Here is a 22,493-nt window from a genome sequence, read left to right on the forward strand (position 1 = left end):
AGTATAAAGCCTTAGGTTGGGGAACACATCCTTTCCCAGTAGAGCACTGGTAGATACGTGCAGGGATACTTACAAAGCAGCAGAAAGCTGTTTAAAGATTAAACTCTCTTAATACAGCTATTGAAATCGCAAAACCCAGCGTACGACTGTGAAAGTAACCAGTGCGCTGAGATGCTCCGTACGCAAACATTTTGCTCCGTTTTTCTGATGGAGCAGGTCACAGCAGCACCACTTCCAGCGCCTGACCAGGTCGCAAGGAGCGGCGGACGGAGGCAAGAGTGTCCCCCGCCCTCCTCGGAGTGGGACAGGGCGCTAAATAACGGGACCTTCCCCAGGCACTCCCGCCATTGTTTCCCGCCTGCACCGAGACCCTTCACGACTTTGGGAATCGGCGTTTTAGAGGTGTCTCTTCGCTCGTCCTTTCCCCGCCCCGTCTGGGTTCCGCAGTAGCGCTGACGGCCCTGCGGAGGGAGCCCGTCCGCCACCGCCGCTCGCTCACCCGCGCTCACCGCCTTGGAAAGCGCCAGGAGCCAGAGCTCTGCCGGCCGGAGCGGGCAACATGCGGGAAAGAGCTGTGCAAGCTGTGCCAGCCTTGGCTGTGTCCCGAGGGCAGGCTCAGCCTTCCCCACGAGAAATGTTGCGTCTCTCATGGAAATGGTGACTCTAAGCAGCCTAGCTAAATTTTAGGGGATTTGCCACCTCCTGGAAGTGTAGACAAGTTGAGTTACTTTCAGAAACTGTAGAGTTGAGAAAGATTAAAAATATTTGTGCAAAATAAATATTTTGCTTGCAGTAGGACTTATGGGGAATGTCAGTGCCACAGAACTTCCAAGACCAGATCTTTTACACAGAATAATAGAATAATTTAAGGCTGAAGAAGGCCTTTAAGATCTCTATGCCCAACCATTGACCCAGCACTGCCAAGTCCACCATTAACTTACATGTCTTCTAAATACCTCTAGGGATGGTGATACCACCACTTCCCCAGACAGCCTGTTCCAGTGCTTGACCACCCTTTCAGTGAAGAAATTTTTCCTAATGTCCTAAACCTCCACTGGCACAACTTGAGGCCATTGTCTCTTGTTCTACTACTTGCTACTTGAAAGAACAGAGCAATGTCCTCCTTACTACAACATCCTTCTAGGTAGTTGTAGAGAGCAATAAGACCCCCGCAGCCTCCTTTTGCCCAGACTAAACAAGCCCAGCTCCCTCAGTCACTCTCCATAAGACTTGTGTTCAAGTCTTAAGTGTGTACTGAAGACACTTTCCACATCTCAGTGTTCGAGTGACAATGATGAACATAGTCAAAGAACACCCTTGCACAGCAGTATTCTTTTCACAGCCTTCTGTCTGTAAAAACATTGTGTGAAAACAGAAGACTGCAGTGACAAGGGCCTTTTAGCCCCTGCTTTATCAGATTGACAATCTCTCCCCTTGAATAATTTTAATTATCTTCCTCAGTTCATTTTTTAAATTTGTTGTGTCCTTGTAGACCAGAACTGTGCACTGTACTCAGGATAGGAGTATACTAAGATTTCCCTCAGAGCAGTGAACTGCCTTCTGTCTTGCTCTCAATACAATTACTGATGACACCTTATGCCTCTGTTGTTTAGAGTTTGGTTTTTTCGTTGTTTTTTTTGGGGGGGGGGGGGGGTGCTGTTGCAGTTTCAGTCAAAGATTTCAGAGAGCTGACATCAGCAACTTCAAGATTTCATTAACTTAGGCTTCCAGGTTTGACAGGTTTTATGCTTTACCTTACACTGATCTCCTTCTTAAAGCCTCTCTTTTTACCCATCCCCTTTTGTCAGGCCTTACAGAGTTCTTTACACCAGCACAACATCTGACTACCTAAAAGAGTTTAACATCATGCAAGTATCATTCCATGTGCATTCCCTTTTCTGGGTCATTGATGAAAATCAGAGATTGTTGCATAAAACAACATAAGTAAGCTCAAACATTTTTGGGAGAGAGATTTTCTGACTTTTCTCTACCTAAGAAAGTAACGAAAAGTACTCTCTGCCTCCATCCTTCAACCATATTTCCAACTCAGCACAAGACATTTTCTTGAATTCCATGACAATTTTGTTTGACAGCTTTTAGTAAGAAATCTGCACAAATGCTCTTTTAATATACAACTATGTTCCCTGGTTTGTGCTTGTCCATGCACTTCCTGACTCACAAACCTGCTGGAAGTCCGTGATTGTGTCACTATCTCCCTTCACAGAAACTAAACTGGCCCTTCCCCATCACACTGTCTTTATCCATTGGCTCTGTGATCGTACCCTTTTATGGTATTGGCCTTTCAATATAAGTAGGAACAACTCTCAAGGTAATGTCAAGTTCGTGAAAATGATACTTTTGTTTCCAGTACAGATAAAAAGCCTTCCTTTTATTTCTCTTTTAATTGTGACTCTAAAACAATTGCATCAAAAGTATTTTACTAGCAAAACAATTCAGATTAAATATGTGTAATTTACATACTGAGCCCTTCACATGAGAACGGGCTTTTGACATGTAGGAGGGAGACTTTCTACTTGCAGGTGTAGTGATTTGTCTCAGAGAAAGAAAAATTTATTCATTTATTGGTGCTCCTCTTGAACTAAATAGCTGATACTATTATGAACATGAGTTAACTTTACAACTAATTTTAGTATCTCATATGTCTCTAAAGTAATTTGCAAGGAAGCCACATGGAAACAGTGACTTTAGATGACTGGAATTTTTAGACTCTTACTGTCTGTGTGTGTGCTGTTTCCAACACTGTCTCCTTGTAAACAAAAATCAAACAGCTGAATAAGACAGTGATGGTCAGAATCTACTAGCTTCAAAACACATGCAATATAAATTCTGAAGTTTAAAAGTGCTACCTCTATCTTAGTGCTAACAAGTCTGATTCTACCAGAAATACCTAGTTGTGCCTGTTTGTGGCTGTTTTCTAATAGGAAGACAAGAGTCATTAAGTACTGGTACTTCACAAAAACAAACAAACCAAACCAAACCAAACCAAAACCAACAAGAACAAAACTAGAGAGGACATGAGGATGTGATGTTATTCTTCAGGGCAAGGACCACAGAAAGCCTTTCACTCCACCTTACTCATCTGCTTTCTTCATTAAATAGTTAATAGCTACACTAGGACACCATTAAGATTAAATGACCTATTAAAGTAAGTCAGGCTATTAAAGCAAGAAGCATTACCCCCTCACAAAACATGTCCTCGCGAGTCAGCTGTAGATATATCTTTATCTCCGACTTCTTCCTAAAAAGGTTATTGTCTGTATGGAGGCATGCATGGGAAGAGAACAATAAACTGCTTCATGTCACAGTAGTCACAGAAGCAAAAACATAAATTAGATTTTTAATGTCCTAAAACAGAATCTGTCTCTTCAGTGCAGTCAGGAAATGATGGTGCAAATTTTGCTGTCAACCAGGGCATCCTTTATGCCTTAACAAATCAAGCCATCTTGCCATCTGATAGGAACAGGTTAGAGAGCACTAAGACACAAACCTTACATCTTCTAAAACAAATTTGTTGTTATGGTTTTTTAGTAGTTTTTATTTTATTCTAGTATAACTTAACAGCTGCTTTGTTGCTAAATGGAATCTTCTCGCTGACAATATTTGCACAATGTATTCCTACAATTTATCACTAATATAACCTATAGAAGCCAGCATGTAAAAAATCACATTAGTAAGGGGAAAAATTTATTCTTCCCTTGGTGCTTTGCAGGTAGGTATGACAGTAGTGAATACAGTAGTGAATTAATATTTTGGGAGCCTGTACCAGCAGTTTTTCTTCCCCTGGTGATTAGCTCAGTTTGTCAGTGAATTAAATTAGTTTCTCCTCTGAGTTACCTATAATTCATTTAAGTGCTCTCCATCCTTAATTGAGATGTAGGATAGGAGCTGGGAGAGGTTAGTACATAACTTGGATATTCTTAAGCAATGCCATTAGCATAACAAAATGGGAAAAAATTAAGAACTTTCTACCGTAAATTGTATCTGTAAACTGAGCATCTCAGTTGTTCAGCTCCAAGAAATCAAATAAAAGTAATTTCATGTAAAAGCTGAGTGGCTAAAATTTACAAGTATTTAACCAAACAGAGGGGATGTCAATATGGACGTAACTAAGTACATTGTACTAAACTTTTGTAGTATTTGATCAACCTCTTTCCTCTTGATTAAACATTAGTATATTAAGCATTAAATACTTTAACATATTGTGCTCATAAAATGCTGGGTATTTTTTAGTGGCTCTGTCTGCTGCTTTCTTTCTTCTACTCATACTTTCTGCTTTTACCATTCCACTGTCTGCCCTGTGTTTAAAGCTACTTACTTTAATGTCCCATTGAATTTCAGTCTACTGAAGGCATTACACTCAGTCTCCTTCATTTTTATGTAAATAGGAGATGCCATTTAGAGAGCCCCACAGACTAAGCAGTGACTGGACCTTCACCTTGAGTGTCAGCTTCCTAGAAACTCCCCATGCTCTACTTTGAAAGACATGAATTGTTCAGAATCCTGTTTCCTTGGCTGCTTTCACAACCCAAAAGCTCGGCTTTGTAGTGGGCCAGCAGTTATATTGTCTAGAGCACTCTTTCTTAAAAGTTAAATCTCACCATTCTTTTAGTTCTGTTTTGCTGTAGCACTTGAGACCTAAATCACAGAACATGTGCTTTACTGTCAAGAAAAAAAATCTATGAATTGTGCAGATTTCAGATAAGTATCATTAAATGAAAGGTTTCAAGAAGCTCCAAAATAAACTAACTAGGTGTTTTATTTTTGCCCCCTATTTTTATCTCCAGAAGGATTCATCCAGTACCAGAAAGGGAATCAAGTAACAATATTTAAATTAAAAACTAGTTATATCATAGTCAAAAGAAATACTAATCTAGGCATGGCTTCAACAACGCTTGCTACAATCTGTTAAATATATAAAATAATACTCCTATCTCACATAATCAGCAGGCTACTTGGAATTATTTTTTTTATTTGTAAAAATATATAACTTCATCAAAACTCGAATTCTTAAGTTAATTTTCAAGTTATATTTGGAAATATAAACCTCCATATTACCTTTGGAAATTAATAAGTAAAAAGCTCTTACTGTATTTTTACCACTGAAACTTTGGCGTGAAATTTACATAGCAGAATTCCTCTTTGCCATATAAAAGCTTCAGAAAAACAATTTGGCAAGCAACATTCCTGGTTTGTTGAATAAACAAGTTCTCTTAAAGTTCACCAGAATTTCTCCCTAGAGATAGTTTGATTTAAATTCAAAGAATTATGCAACAGTAATTCTTAAATCATCTTGAAGCCTCACCTTTTCAAACAAGATTTAGTAGCGTGACAAGACAAACTATGACCTCTTTAGAAAGAGGCATGATTAAATCTAAGTCTGTAACTAGTCCTCTTGAACTCAAATAAATGCTATATTTAAGTGCTATTAGAAGAACAGTCTTATGAAAAGAAGAAAGAGCACTCTGCTATGTCAAGTCTCATAATGAGATCACAAGACCCAAATGATTGACCTATCATTCCATATTAACCCTTAAATGTAAAAGCCAACCTCAAGTGATGCCTATTGGATAATTTTTCCCCCTTCTAATAATAGATGGAGTCTTACCATTCTGTCTATCTTAAATTTTCCTGATCTTTTCTATTAAAAAGCATAACACAGGCACTTATTATTTCACTAACTAATATTTTGTTTTCTGTGTTAATATTTTTCATGCCAGATACCTTCTTCATGCTGAGTAATTTTGGAAAGTTTTATCTAAAATGTTTCTGGAAGCAAATTTAATGGAAACCTTTTCATACACAAAAGAATAGTACGATGTTTTTATTAAAAACACCCAGTTCTCAAACAAGAACAACAGCCATCAATTTAGAGGAGGCAGGACAGCAATTAGACAATGCCATGGGTGGAAAGGGTAAAGCATTTTCTCTGGCAGTAGTTTAATTTTACTGTGGTTTACCTGTAATTTGAAATTACACCTTAAAGCATTTTTTCCTACAGAATTTGAATTGGGCCCATGCAGAAGAAAGCAGTGCAACAACTTAGTTTGGTACAAGTATCAGAGATGTCTGAATTGCTTTTAAAGCATCAACTGTACCAGTGAACCATAAAGAAATCAGGATGATCCTCCAAAGTAGTCAGTTGCCATCTTCCCCTTTTAATGTAGGAAATCAAATGCAAAAACTACTCAGAAAAAATGTTCCATTTGAAAGTTCAAACACTCAAGTTACATAACATCAAAACTACTGTGATTTTTTTCAGAACATTACTCGCTTCCCATAGTGCATATAAATTGATGGGATCTGTAAGGTTCAAATCAAGTTAAACTTACAAGATACTTGGAAAACTGAATCAAAATCTGATTACATAAGGTGTAAAGTTTTCCTTTTACTCTTCTCTTAGATTAGTTAACCTACAATTCATCAACTAATATGAAGGTGATATAATAAACAGATAATAGATAAAGATAGATATAAATAGGAATATATAATTTTTCATAACTTGTTATTTATGCAATAACACTACCACACTTAGATTTTTACCTCTGTGAGACACTTCCAGCACAATCATAGATGCCTGTTAGAGGAAGAGTGGTTTGGACGACATATAGTGGTGGAACATGGGAGCATTCTGGGTAACTTTAGAAACATATATAAAAATGAAATTATAAAATTTGGACTCCTCTGAAAACAAAGAAAAAAACATGATCTCTTAATGCTTCTTTGTAAATATTTTCACTGTTACAATACTGCATTTTCCTACCGTATCAGTTTCTCCTAACAATGTTTCCAATTGAACCTTTTTTATGCTCTAGTGCAGGAATATAGGGGATTTGGAGCTTTGTCTCAAGCAAGAGATTTCCCATGTGCTACATGATTCCCATGTAGGAGCTGTAGCAGCTGTAACAGGATCATCAGGGAAAGTGTATTTCATTATACTCAATGAGGTTGAAAAAATGACATCAGGGTACTGCCAGTTGTAACATGTGGCTTATTTAATTAGGTACAAGTAGTGGGAGAACTCCCCAAATTAACTACATCTGAGACAATTACTACATACACAACATGAATGCTTGAGAGCTCTGATCTCCAGATATTACCTTCGAAATGTCCGCGTGCAGCGCTCTTACTCTCTAAATGGTTACCTTGGGTGTTGCATGACTTGGCCTGTGTAGGGAAGCACATAATTACTATCACAGATGAAAAATAGTGGCAAACTGGGGGATTCACTTCACAGCTTACTTCTGATCTAGATTAAAATGCTACTGAAGACACATCCATACCTCCCAACAAAATAAGGCCATCACCTGGCACAGGAAAGGAGACTATGCTTTAGTTGCAGGGTTAACTGGAGGGAATACCTGGCCAGTGGATTTGACCATTTGACTATTTATAGCAAATAATCTCAGTGGTTTTATAAATCATATACTTTAAAACCTTCATAATCCATTTGGGTGATGTGAAAGAATAAATGTTGCAGGTATTCAGTATGGGCGTATCATTTCCCGGAGCTCTTGTGTGCACGAATAAAATTTGGGGAATTACTGTTAAAAGACTTAGGGGGGTTTTAGGAAAAATTTGGTTTGCCTTGCATAGTATCACAAGATTGGGGGTGGGGGGGAAGCAGTTACGTTCTATTAAAATTTTAGTTTACACATTTAGGAGAGAAAGTTGTAAATCCATTTTAAGTACAACACACGTGTGAGAAACTTGGGCGGCTTTTACACTAGGACAACTCAATGGAACTCCGTTGACGCTCCTTCACATAAACCAGGATGCCGCCTAGAGCAAACGCCCCGACAGGATGAGAAGGCAGCCCCCGAAGGCGGGTAAAGCCGCCTGAATCCCACCCCCGGAGCCGGGCGCTTCCCGCCGGGCAGAGCGCGCGGCGTCGGGGGCAAAGCTCCGCCCGCGCCCGCCCCTCACGGCGCCACGCGCGGGGTGAGGGGGCAGCGGGAGGCGGCGCCATTTTGGGAGCGGGAGGTCGGCGGCGCTTCCTCTCACGCGGCCGGGAGCCGCTGCCTTGAGGTTTGTGTCCTCCCTCACCCCGCGTGTGGCTGCGGCGGCTGCTGCTCGGCCGGGCCGCGAAGGGAAGCCGCTTCTCCTCCGCCACTGCCGCTGCTGCTGCCGACCTGTGCCACAGCCGGGCGGGGAAGGGGCAGCGCGGGGATGGCTGTGTCAGCGCGCAAGAGCCGGCGGCTGCTGAGGTTGTGTGACGCGGGCGCCGCGCTGAGGGAAGTGTTTGTGTGTGGGTGACAGGAGTGGGCTTTGCACCGTGGGGAAGGGACGGACGGGGCGGCTGATACACCTCCCTGAGGCGCCTTCGCCTCGGACACGCCGCTGCCAGCCCGGTGTGGGAGCAGCGCCTGCTTCCCCCGGCTCCCAGGTGTGTCCTGGCGCCGTGTAAGGGGCGCTGGGCTCTGCGCCTTGTGACTTCCGTACCCACGCCGTGCAAGGAAAGCCAGCCAGTTCCCCCGTCTGTAGGTTCTGCCAAATAGGCCTTATTTTTCCGTTGTGAAAAGGTATTGTCCAGGTGGAGTTAAAGGCCTTGAGTTAGTTGATGGAACCTTCTGGATGTTTCACAGGTCAGTTAAAGTGGTACATAAGTCTGGCATCACCGTGTGCCGGCTCAGGTTCAGTGCTTATGACTAGTTCTTTGCAGAAATTATATAGACCCGAACTTGCCCTGTTCAAGAGGTGAGAGTGTCAGAGAGACTGCGCTTCCCTTGAGTATACTTGATCTGTCCTCACCAAGGACGCAGGTGCATATGCTTTTGCATGCAGCTTCACTCTCTCCAAGGTTAGTGAGGGAAAGTCTGTTAGAAATTAGCAAAAAAGACTATTCATTTGTGGGACAGTGACAGAGTAGCATTTTCTGTCATAGGACATCTTGCCATGCAGCAAGTATTCACATGTTTGCTGTTTTAATTCCACATCAGGAAATGGGATCTGCTTAAACACCATCCCAGAAGAAGATGAGAACATAGAAGCTAATAAAGTAACTTTTTTTTTGGCTCTATACTGCTTTTGAGTGGAGGCAGAATAACTGGGGAATGATTAGTAGTAATGTCATACCTGCTTTCTAATGTACAAAAATTAAGCTCTAAGAAGCTGGAGGTATGCATAAAACACGTAAATCTTGAGAGGAGGAGAGAACATGGTACCAATTCTGAGGAGGAGAGAGAGTTGCATGGCCATGTTTCTTCCCCTTCTGACAGTAATGCTTTCTTCCAGGTACTAAAGTCAAGTGCGGACAATAACATCTCCTTGGTTTAGCCAGCTTGCAATTGAGAATGGCAGGTTTCCCTTCCTTTGGATGATAGGTGAGAAAGTGCCTGGAGTAACACATTTTCTTGCCAGTTTTGCAAGTGAGCATGATGGGATAATGGTTACTTGCAAATCTTCCCATAACGCTACCTACAGAATCCTTATAGATAAAGAAAAAAATTATTATCCAGGATGAGGGGCATGGGACATTTCGTTAATATTTAGTTGTGGAAAGTTTGAATGTTTCAGAAAACAGTAGAATAAACCTTCTAGTAGGAGAAACATGTTCTTTCCTGTTTGGAACTGCATTTATTTAAAGAGGAAGACTTTGCTCTTTATTGCATACTGTGTAGACTTCAAAATCCAAGAAATGAGACTAATAGATGGATAATGGTATGTCATAATGGTTAGTGCCATCTTGCTTTGTAATAACTTGTCTCTGAACCTGTCTGGAACTTAGTGGTTTAATTATCAGAATGCAGTCTATTTGGTACAAGGATATTTATTTTATTTTTTTTTTGTGCGTGTATATTTAATTTTAGAAGACGTGCAAGCAAGTGCTCTTGGTTCCTAACAAAAGTCTTAACTAGTTTCAAAACCAGAACCATAAGAACAGATTGCAGCTTTGATTTTAAGTCTTACTTGACTATCTCTAAATTACAAATGCCAGCCAGCACGTGTTTGATTGGTGTTAAATTAATTAGTTGAGTTTGGTTCATGTCACAGAAAACAATCCTCATAGTTGAAGTATTTGTATTTTTGTTGGTCATTTTAGTTGTGATGTCAGGCATCAGTTTGTGCATTGGAAATTGGTGTATGCTTATCTTTTAAAGAGATTTCAAACACTTGGCAGAATAATAGTAGAGAACAGAAGTAACATAGGTCAGAGATTATTGATGTAATAATTCTTCAAATAGTCACATTCTAAAAGCATTATTTGTAAATTATTTAAGGCCTATCATAAAATGTGGCTGCAGGACTGATACAGCACTAATGTAGTTCTTTATTAAGGGTGTAATGATAAGTAATGTAGCAGTCTTATTTAAACCATACTCGTGACAGGTGATGTCTGTTTTTCTTCTGGGTGAGTACATTATAGTTGTGTCCATGAAGAGTGTGATGTCATAGGCCTGAATAACTTCAGCTTTTTTATACTTTACTTTAAAAATGTGAATGCTGATAATGTATCCATTCTTTTTTCTAAGATGCTTCCTGCTGAAAATACAGTAAGGCTCTTGGAGTATCAGGATGAAATCAGAATTGAACCGTATTCTAAAAGAATGAAGTCAACAGAAGAGGCTTGTGGGGAACTCCCTGTTGATGATAACAAATGTACTCAGAAGAAAGTGGATGTTGAGAGAAAATCAAATGATTGCATACCTATGTGTGCCTTGGATAACGAAGGACATCGTGAAATGGAGAAGCAAGAGAAAATACCCACTGGTGTCTTAGGATCCTTGAATGAAGTTCTCTCTGAAAATAATCCAGTACTTAGTCAGCCAGTTGATTTAGGAACTGTGCAGAATATAAATCCTCCATTTGAATCAGTAAATTACTCTAAAGTTGAGGAAGAGAAGGACCCTTTTATTACAAATAATGCTGGTGAAGATAGTGTTGAAAAAAGCAGTACATCGTTCTTAGTAAATAGAAATGAATCAGATGAAGACTTTTTTACAAGCAAAGATTTTATAGGACCTATTTACAAGCCTACTAAAAGTAACAAAAAGGACAAATCTGCCAATTGCAATGAATGTAGGAACACTGGAGGAGATGAGAATGAACTATATGGAAACAGATGTAAAAGAAAGGAGGTGAAGAAGATGCAGGCTGTTTCTGCCGCTGTACCAGAAATAGATGATGAACTGGATCAGTTCTATAAAGAAATTCACCAGTTGGAAAATGAAAATTTAGATACTAATGTTCAGGAAAAAGAAACTGAAATTTCTCAGGAACAACACTCTCCATTTAACTCTAGTCAAAGCTCACAAGAGAACTATCAACCTGTACTTTTGGGCAGTCCACAGCCACATTATGAGAATGGACAGTGTTCTTTGGGGGAACAGAACAGTCAGAACACAAACAATGAGCAGCAGTTAGTTGTGGAAACAGGTGTCTGGAAAACTGAAAATACCTGTAACAATGGCCAGGTAGATTCTTGGAACTGTTCAGTGCCTGAATTCAGACCTGCTTGGCAGACTAGAGCATCTTTCACAAAATCTCAGGGACCTTTTCCTCCTACATTCAATCATCAATCTCATTTTCAGATATTTAATCCCCCACCACGAATCCCAAATGTTCCCCCTTCTCAGAATGAGGGACTTCCTCATGAAAGTTACCGTCATTACCATGGAAATACTGATATCAACAGTCATGGTCCATTGCTTGATCAAAATACCAACTATTCTTGTCATACTGACATCCATACTACTCAGGTCTTCAGGAATGGGAATAATGATCAGAATGGACTCCAAAGTAATGGTTTCTGTGAAACCAGAGAAGAGTGTTGGAAGGATCCAAAAGCTGACAGTACAGAAAGCATGCACAGCTTTTCTTCATTGCAATTATCAGAAGAAAGATTCAGTTCACAGAAATTGCTTCTAGTCTTAAGAGGCCTACCAGGTTCTGGGAAAACAACACTTTCTCGGTAAGTAAAGACTTAAAGCTTGAGAAGTTTATTCAAGCAAAATTTTTTAAGAATTTAAATCTATCTGTAAGCAGTAAGGAAACTGTTAATTAGGCTATTAAAATGCAGTAGTTTAATGCTGTTATTTGTACTAAAAGAGTGCAAGTGACAGTAAATATTAAAAAGATTTACTTGGGGGTTTTGTGTCTGTCAGAGTTTTGATGAACAGGAGCTCTTGTGTGTTAAATTTAAAATGTTGAGCATCCATTAAACTGCATAGTCTTTTATTCTGAGTTTTCATACTAGTATGTGATGGCCTGCTGCTTTTTTTTAATTTTTAAATTCCCTAATTTAAAAAAAACTTCCTATTAAATCTAACAAAGTCAATTTGACTGAACCAGAGGTCCTTTTTGATGCCCGTGCAAGAATTTTCAAAGGCCGTTAGAAGAGTGCTGCTACTCTGAAAATACTTGGTTTTGGTCTATTGATGAAACTGAGCATTATGTCATTCCTTTTTTTCATAGTATGGTCTGCTAATTGCTCTTCCTTATTTGTGAATAACATAAGAGAAAAGTCTTTTTTTCTTAAAAATGCACTTGTTGAAGTCTGGCAGGATTAAAAGCAGGTACCACCTCCATCTTGGATTTTTCCTTAGTGTTCTTTTGTCTATTTTAAAAAGCACAAAAAGATAGAGCACAGACACTACCTGTATTAAGTGAAAGTTTCTCTTGTGTATATAAAAAAAAGAAGTCGCTAAATAGCACTTACTGAGTTTCATCCAGAAACATCATCACAGATAGATTGTCTTCTTGTAGTTATCATCTGTGTGAGGGGAGTCTATGAAATAGTTACATGATCATGTTCTTATTTGCTTTTTTATATAAAGGAGTAGCATTCTGTTGGTGGATCTTTATCCTGATATTTAGGAGATAGTCATCCCCATATTACAGCTAGAAATCTCTTATAGGTATTTTTCTTACATGTTTCAGTAACTTTCACTATAATTTTTTTATAGTTACTGATTGCTGTGTTTTGCAAACGTGCATTTTTGAAGCATTTAATGTCCTCATTAAATATTGTTGCAATAATTCCTTTTATATGTTAAGGCAATATAAAAAAATTTTAAAATAATCCTGTGGAAAAAAATGCTGCCTCATTCAGTTCAGAGATTGGATAATACTTAATATGAAGATACCAAATACATTTGTTTTCCAGTCTTATGTGCTAAATTCTCTAAATCTTTCTCCAAATATATGAGAAATATATATCTTCATATAATCTGAAAAATGCTAAATTTCTTCAGGTTTTTAAGAATACATATTTGTGCTTTTTTTCATCTCTCATTAGTGAGATCAGCTACTAATTTTATTTAGCAGATGGGAAAGTGGGTACTATGAGATCAAGGTTAAGAATAGTTACCAAAAGTGAGTGCAGAATTTGAACGGCATGTTTTTCAGTGTATTCAATTACATGCAGTTTCATATGTTTAATGCTTGGTTGCAGTTACTCTTTCCCATGAAATCATAAGTCTTGGATACCTTGGGGAAAAAACATCCCAGAAGTAATGGATGCCAATGGGGAAAATACCTTTATTATTGGTTAAGTCTTAATAAACATGTTTTGAACATGCTTTTCTGTTTAACATAGAATTCTGCAGTGTAGACTAGGACAGCCATGATGTTCTATCTGGTGTCATATTAGCACCCAGAAGTACCTTTGGAGATGCAGCATTTTTGGCACCTGCGGACAAACCTCTACCATTTGTGCCAGTAAAATAACTGTGAAGGAAAAGCAGAAACCTGACAGTCTGTGGATCAGCACTAGGGGGGAATGAGGTGGATCTTGCAAGTGGGTTTCCCAGACAGGAAGTGACAGCAGAGCCAGCAGTGAGACCTTGGAATCTCAAAGTTCTATTTGTGTTTTGCGCTGAGTAAGGCTTTTTAAGTACAGATGCTTTTCTTCCCGCTCACAAACTTGGCTTGTGTCTGTCTTGAGTCTTCCATTGAAGTTTTTTGTTTTGACTCTTCCATTCCAACTAAACAGTTGTAATTATGGGCACATTTTTTGTAAGAGAGTAGTGGATGTGAACTAGTTCATTGTTCTGCTTGGAGGAGGTCTGTCACTATCACTGGATCAGGTTAGGTATGTCTTTGTCAAGCCTGATCTTAAAAACACCACAGAGATTCCTGTGGTCTCATCAAACTTCTCTAGTGCAGTACAAACCACCTAAGTAAGGAAGTTCTTCCAAATCTCCAAACTGAAATTCCCAAGCCATAATTTTTATGTTCTGTGTAATAACATGTGTTGTTACATGGTAGAATATGGCTCATCTTCTTGCAGCTTCCCTTCTGATAAGGGAGAGTTTTATTCACTGTAATAGGCTGACATCAGACCTTTTGCTGTCTCCACTGCCAGAATAAACAAGTCCAGCTGCTATTAACCTCTCCTTGGAGGCTGCATCATGGCCTGTAGCCATCTTGGTAGCCATCTGTTCAGCCCTCCCATGTTTTCCAGCATGTCTTTTGAACTGGGAAGTCCCACGATGGACACAGTATTTCAGAACTGACCACACAAGATCCAGGCAGAATGTGGGTGATAACCTTCTCAGGTGATTTACTGGCCACACTTCCTCTACTAAAGCCCAGGTTGTGATTTGCCTCGCCTTTGGTGAGAGTACACCATTCACTCATCTCATTTGATGTCCACTGTAATCCTCAGACTCTTTTCAACAGAACTGCTCAACCACTCACTTTCCTGCCTGTGCTGAGGCTTAGGTTTCATCAGTTGTAGAGCTTTACTCCTTCCTTGTTGAGCTTCCTGGCATTTTGCTTAGCCCAGTTCTCAGGTTTCTCTGTGGCCTTCTGGACAGAAGCCTCACTGTTCAGTTCAATGTTGAGCATCACTGCTAATTTGGTGTCATCAGCAAGTTCTTTGCCTCATCGTCCAGGTGAGACAGTACTGAATGAAGATACTGGAAAAGTGGTCTTGCTATATCCTTTGTGGTTCTCTGCTTGTTACTGGCTGGGAGATAATGCTGGAAGCTTTGTTAATTTCTGAGTATGCTGCATTCATCACTTGGTCCTCATTGACAACAGCACTTGCTTCACGAGGGAGTGCATTCTGGTCAGTAAAGAGTGACTGTCTGTTGCAAATCCCACATTGGCTCTTCCTGGTTACCTTAATTTCCTGAACATATTTGGAAATAGATTCTGAGGATGCACTCTGTTTGTTTGCAGAACAAAGCCAGGGTGAGATTGAGCAGCCATTAGTTTTTTGGGTCTTTGTCTTTACTTGCCCTAAATATGAGCATAATATCAGCCATTTCTGGCTCCTTTGGGAGATGCCCTCATCTCATGGATTTTCCTGTGTCCACCTGACTTAGGCAATCCTAGCCCCTGAGGCTCAAACAAAATCCTGTTTCTTAACCATCCATTTCCATTTTTGTTTATTTGTTCATATCCAATCATGGCTTTTGATCTGTGCTCACAAAAGCCATATCTGCTTCTAAATTCTAGGCTGATTTCTTCAGTTCTGTCTCCATCCCATTTCTTCCCAGATTAATTTTCTCCCTGTTTTAGTCTGTATTATCACTCTCCCAACTTCATTATAGCAGTGTCTTCCCTCTGCTTCACTCTGCCTTGGCCCTGTTTCCTAGCTCTACTGCCAGTACCAAGTTGCTTGTTCCAGTGTTTATACCACAATGCTTCCCGTGTCCTCCTGTTTTAGGCCAATTTTGTCCTTCTGTTGCCATTCTTGTGTGGGGAGAAATGTGTTGTTGTAATGCAGTTTTGGTCCTGAATCAGCTTCCCGCCACTGCCAGATTGCTCTGTTTAAGATTGGGTTTACTTTTGCAGTGAGAATCATGAGTTAGTTTCACTAATATTTGCCGTGCACATGATATTTTAAAGTTGTATACTTTGGGCAGATTTACAGAAAGTTTTTGCAGGGCAAACAAATGCATGTGTTTTGTCAAATTTCACTTCCTCAGTCCAAAGCTTCTCAGAGAAAAGCTTGGAATAACAAAATACTATACAAATGCTTTTTCTTCCCCTTGGTTTTGAAAGAGATTGAGCATTTAGTTAAAAATGTTTGAAAACAGTTTGGCCAGACAGGTACCCAGCAGTGATAGCTTTAGCCCAAGTAACCAAAGTCTGCTACAATTAGAAGTAGATTATAACATGATCTTACAGTCCTGGGAAAAGCTACAGGAAAAGAGACTTGCATTTTTAAAATATTTTTCTACTGAAGCTGGCAACAATTGCAATTTGCCTTTTCTCCATAAATATCTAAGCATTAATTTGAATAAAAGGGTGCTTAATGAAATTGAAAGAACAAATACTGGTGTCATTTAAGAAGTCTGTTTTTAATTAAATCCAGTAATATATAAAGACAGTTGTGTTTCTCTGGGTGCATTCTTCTCAGAGCAAAATCTTCTGAAGGGAAGAGTTGGGAGTTGGTGTTTATAGCTGAATGTAGAAACAGTGGTGTGCTGTTGTTTCTAATTATGCATTTATTTAAACAGTGTTGCAAATAGTGCTTTTAGAGGAACGTTTACAAAGCTCAGTAATGCTGCATATTTTGAAACTATAGTTATTGACTACTTTTTTCCTCATCCACGATATGGTAGCTGTTTTAAGTAGGTGAATTACTCAATTCTGAGATACCTTCTTTATTATAAAATCATTTATCAAAGTAAGCTAACCAGGATACAGATTTGGGGGCTATTTTAGTTTTAAAGAAAAAGGATTTGTGTGTGTGAATGCACACATGCACTGGAAAAAATGTGTACTGGTTTCAACATGAGGTTTTTGTATGTCAGGATAATAGTTCTATTAGATCAGATAGCATTTCTGGAAAAAGTAGGTGAGCTGCTTTAATTTCAATGTCCTACTGTGTTCAAAGGTGGGTGTTTGCTTGGAGGGAAGGTTTAGGGTGAAAAAGATGTATTACAGCAGTTGGGCAATATGCTACTCATTTCAAGCATGTGCACATATGGATGCTGACTAATCTGTAATTTGACTCTCATTATTAATACATTTATCTTTTTTTCATCTCTTAAAAGTGGAATATCATCTCTGTGGGTTTAGATAGTAATGATGCTTTCTTTCTATAGATATGTTTTTTTGTTCTTTCTGTTCTCTAGTTCATGGGCCTGGGATAAATTTTATTTCCAAACACGTGTTAGAGGTAAATGAATTATTCCATATGAGGTCAATGAATAGTTTTCTGCATTGAATTTTTAAAGTTTAAATACTGTAGATTCTGAAAGAGGTAATTGTCAGGTTTTTAAAATGTTATGTTTTATGATTTAATTTCATAATTTAGAAAGAGGTTCTAGTCATTACCATAATATTTGAAGTTTCAGTTCATAAACTCATGGCTTTGTGATAGCTTGTGTGTTGTGTGTGGGGTAAAGGCTCTGTTACTCTGGCCTCTTTGGTAACTACTTTGCCTTCTCAAATTCTATGGGTTTAGGATTATTGCAAATACAGTTTAATACATTAAATCTGTTATTTAAGTTATATTGATTGAATAATAATTGTGGTGTACTCTGAACTTCAAGAAATATTAACAAACTATTTCAATAATTGTTAATGGGTTTGCAAGATTTCTGAACCCTTTTCACTGTATTTCTTTATTGCTGCTAATGATATTTGGAAGATATAACAGAAGAATTTGAGTGAGTTATTCTCCAGAACATGAGCAAATACCAGTCAGTTCTTAGAAATAAAAATGAAAATCCATGTCATATTAGTGTTGATTTGTTAGTTCATATATTCCTATAGAAACCTGATGGTCAGGCCCCTAGGAACTGGAGGGTGTGTACATCTACACAGCCAATAGAAGAATCCCAGATATTATTTGCTTTTTTATTAAGGCAAATGGTTCTTTAGGATATGTGTATATACATTCAGCACACAAGGAGTGAATGTGGAAGATGGATCCAGTTTTTCTAGTGCTGATAATTGGCAAATGTAGCATACTGTAAATAAGAATTGAAATCACATATATGAAATCACAGCCAAGTAACTTAATGAATATAAATTTCTAAATATTTTATACAAGAGAGGAAGAGGGATAAAAAAATTGCTGCTATGTGTAGTGAATGATTTGCTTCTGCCATTTGATCTATTTAGAACAAAAATAGATGATTAACCCTTCTGCACTCTTCTAAACCAATGTAATACACACACTATTAAAATATCTAGGCTCTAGCAAAACCAATTGTTTATCAGTGTTCAAATAAAGTGGCTGTACTTTAGGTATATCATGCTCTGCTTTCTCAAATAGCATTTCTATTTGTCCTGAAGCAAAATTAAGCTCTGGAAGAGGAAGAACAAGAAAGAAATAACAGTTTGCATGCAGCTTTGATCACGTTACTTGACATTGCACCATTAGTAGTTTCTTCTGGTCTTTAGTCATCTGAATTTTGTTGTACGTATGTCTGTATCTGAAAAGCAGAAACAACCAGCAGCACAGTTGTGGGACAGTAATCCTGTAGGAGCATAAACTGGCAGGTAATACAGCGTCCCAGTCATTAAACTGTAATCTATAATGGGCCTGCTGTTGGTGACAGGTGGCAAAACAGAAAATTCTGGAATTACATTTAAGTGGCTAACTTATAACTAGCACATCTTTGTTCCCCTAAATTATTTGGGATCTGGCCAGTTATTTTTTGCTGCTGCCTCAGCAGTAGTGCAGTCCCACCTATTGCTAGTGCAGTTTGGCTTTTGTAGCCTGTGGATGTGTTGCCTATTTCTGAGCTGGAATAGTTGCCTAAATTTCTATAAGACAATGATAGCTGCGTGTTGCAGTGGGCTCTGCATACTCTTTGGCACTAACTGGCTGTTTTCTGTTTTCAGATTTAAATAATGCCATAGGATTAAAATGAGACAAGGAGGCTTAAAGTCCAATCTACATCTGTTCTGTAGGCTGGACTTTAAACAAACTGTACTGTTGTTTCAGTTATATAGGGTTTTCCTTTAAGTGCCAATTTCCAAGGACTTTCTGAAACTAGGTTTACATTTGGCAAAATGGGGAGTTCTCGTGATCAGATTGCTTTCTAGACATATTTCCAAATGAGGATTGAGATGGAAAATGTTAGCAAATACATTCAGGTACTTGGAACTTACTGTAGTATAGCTGTAAAATTAGATGGGTGCAAAAGTCTCTTGGGAGTGGAGAAGGAACAACAAATACAGAAATAATAGAGAGAGGAAATACTGCTTTGATTTGGATTGGAATTATTGGTAATAGATATGGGTGTGCTTTTTATAAATCTGTTTGAAGTTTGCAAGAAGTTCAGTAGTAGGTCACACTCCAGTTTATTTTAATTATATTTTTAAAATTTATCTGAAAATTAAAAGTTAATATATTTTTGTGTTTTCTTTTAACAGTGTTCTGCTTGGTCAGAGTCATGATGGCATTGTGCTCAGCACTGATGATTATTTTCGTCAGCAGTATGGATACTCCTATAATGCTGCTCAGCTTGGTGATGCCCATGAGTGGAACCGGAAGAGAGGTTGGAATGAATGAGAGGCATCCTTTTAAGCTGTGTTACATGGAGGAAATAAAAGTGTAGCATAACATGTCTGAGTATTAATAGTCTGTATGGAAAGGAGTATATATATTTTAGCAAAGCATATATAATAGTATTTCAAGTATTTTTTGTACTTTAATTCATGTATGTACACACATTAAATTTAACACTTCTACAAGGTTCAGAGTTAAAAATAGATAACCTTGTTTCTTTGGGCATCAGGTTCTTGTTTCTACTTCTTTTCATTCCTGTCTGTACCTTTTATTCTTTCTTTTAGAACACAGTGTTTCAGTCAGAGTAAATTAGTGAAAGAAAATCTCGGGCATTTTATTTTTTTTTTTTGTTAGAGTTACATGCGGTTTATTAACTTGCACAATTTTTCATTGCAGCAAAGCAAGCAATGGAGCAGGGAAAATCTCCAGTTATAATAGATAACACTAATACTCAAGCCTGGGAAATGAAGCCATATGTGGAAGTGGTAGGTTTTGTTGCATGATTGTCACCTGTAAAAATTTTTCAAACTTACCCGTGCATGTGATAAGTTGATCTGTTTTGTCCAGAAACATTTTTACTCATGTTTTTAAAGAGAGAAACTGCTTATTGATGATGAGTAATTGGTGTGGCAATAGTTTAGATCAATTCAAGGATTGACTTAATTTGCTTATCCTGCAACGAAAGCTAAGACAGGTTGGGGGTAAGTGAAATTCAGCATAGTACTGCAGCAGAGTACACTGCTGCATCTGTTTATTATGCTTGTCTTTTATTTTTTCTTATGTTTTATGTGATCATGATACACATCACATCACACATTTCTTTGCTTGCTGCAGGCTCTAGAAAAAGGATACAGAGTGGAATTTCATGAGCCAGATACTTGGTGGAAGTTTGATCCAGAAGAATTAGAAAAGTAAGGTTTCTCTTACAGAAATCATGACTTGTATATAGAGATGGGCAGATAAATATGCATGCATAAGTATATATGCAGAAAGTTATATTTCATTCAAAATACTTTCTCAAGTTTCTCAAGTTTCTAGTAGTATGAAATGTATCTTATTTAAATGGGAATTTTGAGGTGTTCCTTTACATGGGAGTTTTATGGATAAACAAGTACACTTAAAATACCAGCTCCATCTTGTTGGCTCAAAACATCAATATTAATATTTTATTGGACGTGTGTTGATGTGACTTAGAGTACTGTTGAACATGGGTCATTGAACTTCTGCATTCTAAGAGTGCTTGGGAAGCTGCTTATTCTTCCTTTTTGTCTCAGATACATCTGTTTTAGGAATCTGAGGTATCAGACCAGGTCAGGGATATTTCTTGATTTGAAAAGTAGTGTAATGTTTTTACAGTTGATGATAGAGTTCTATCACCAATTTTTGTTCTATATGCATTCAGCTGACTTTGCCTCCGGTTGTTTGGCACGAAGTACATGTGTCTAATGCTTGCATTACTGACTTGGACTTCATTGTGTTCATAAATGTTCTAAAGTTTTCACCTTCTGCTCCTAAGCTACCACTCACTTGTTTCTAGAGATGGAGTTATCTCTCTTGTAGAATGATAGTAAATTTTTCTGGTTTGGCATGCAGCACAGCCAAGTTAGAAATCTTAGTAATCAGGCACTTCTAAGATACTCAGCATGAGATTTCTGTTACGTGAAACAGACTAATTTTCCAGGAAAGCTCGTGTTTCCACATGATCTTAACAAGCAATGGGATAAACAGTTGTGTTGTTACTGTTGAATTTTATTGTCCAATTATTATTTGTGGGAGTAAAGTTGATACCTTTCCTAGAGCAAAACCCTTGAACTGTGAAGCGCTGTTACCAGGTTTTAGAAGATTCCTAGAAATATTTTAGCAGTTTTGGCTGCTTTAAATATTTAAACAGAGGCCCATTGCCTGGAAACTTTATTTTTTGGGAATTTAAGAAAGGTTGTGATGTAAGTTTTCATTTTGTTCTTCAATTCCTTTGGGAGAGGGCTTCTCAGTTTTGTTTCATCAGCTGAGGGTGCAGTTGTGGAGGGTAGTATGGAAGCATTTAGTAGTGGCAGAACTTTGTTTTTAGCAATAGGTTCTGTGTTCTTCCATGCAAAACAGTCTTCTTCCTCCTCCTGTCTGTAAGGTGCTTTTGTTGATACATCTGCTTTGGTTCAGATAGATGACTTTATGCTCTCTCAGCATAGCCAAGCTGCCAAAGAGTGAGTGAAGACATGCCTGAAGAGGAGATACCAGTATTAAATGACACTATACAGCAAATTGATTTCTTTTTTTAAAACAGTTTCTATGCTTGATGCAATTTTGCTGTTGGTGATTTTATTATCCTGCCTTATTCTGCGATGAAAAGTACTTCATCTTTTATGAAGTGATTATGCACAAGTCCATTCAGTTGTGGATGAGTGTGCACTTAATGTCCAGAGCACTTGAACTGTAATCGTTTTCTAGAAGTACTAAGATAGGGAAAATATTGAATAACTTTCTGCTTCCAACATTTGGCATTAAAAGACTTAGATTTGTTCTTCTCATTTTTTGTCTGTGATGAATATCAAGTGCTTTACAAAATCCACGTATTTGTAGAGGGTTGACTTTTTTTCTTTACCATTAACCTTGTTCATATTTGTGAATAAAATCAAAAGTGCTGAGACTCACCAAGTGATTAGTTCAACATGCAGCTGCTCTTGGGCTGCTTTAGCACAATATATAAATTAGAAGCATTTAAACAATGAGCCATATGTGACGATGACTCTAGCTTATGGTGTTGTCTCAGGGAACAGTGTCAGTGAGAGAAATGGTCTGCTTAAACATTTTCCTCACAAAAAGAAAGCTGATAAAATCAAAATCAAAATGACCTTTAAGGAGCCAGTGTCATTTTGAATAGTTCTCAGATCACTAATTCTGTTTCCATTCTGAACGTGAAACTAGTGTGCTACCTGCAGCGTGCTTTGAACCCTTGTCAACTTGATACTTAGTTCTTTGTTGTAATAATACTCAAAGTCCTGAGGGGACTGGGTGGTGAGGAATCAGTCTTCTGAAATATTTCTGTAGGAATATC

General features: G+C 38.3%; 1 protein-coding gene across 8 annotated transcripts in view; it reads left to right on the plus strand.

Moving 5' to 3' along the window:
• Positions 1-7,845: 7,845 nt before the first annotated feature.
• Positions 7,846-22,493, plus strand: part of LOC111923001 (uncharacterized) — a 41,714-nt gene continuing 27,066 nt past the window's right edge. For 4 of the 8 annotated variants that reach the window (XR_015284706.1, XR_015284707.1, XM_023918628.2 and 1 more), the window contains exons 1-6: positions 7,846-8,046; positions 9,253-9,341; positions 10,491-11,929; positions 19,306-19,430; positions 19,838-19,926; positions 20,276-20,352. Coding sequence is in view for 6 of the 8 variants with exons in the window: in XM_023918628.2 (XP_023774396.2) it covers positions 10,491-11,929; positions 19,306-19,430; positions 19,838-19,926; positions 20,276-20,352 (1,730 nt within the window). In the remaining 2 variants the exon portion in view is untranslated. Of the gene's footprint in view, positions 8,604-9,252; positions 9,342-10,490; positions 11,930-19,305; positions 19,431-19,837; positions 19,927-20,275; positions 20,353-22,493 lie in introns of all 8 variants that reach the window. The other 4 variants (XM_023918622.2, XM_086881629.1, XM_023918636.2 and 1 more) reach the window with 4 other exon arrangements.

Source organism: Cyanistes caeruleus, chromosome 3 (assembly GCF_971803275.1).
Source record: "Cyanistes caeruleus chromosome 3, bCyaCae1.hap1.1, whole genome shotgun sequence".
NCBI classification, from domain to species: Eukaryota; Metazoa; Chordata; class Aves; order Passeriformes; family Paridae; genus Cyanistes; species Cyanistes caeruleus.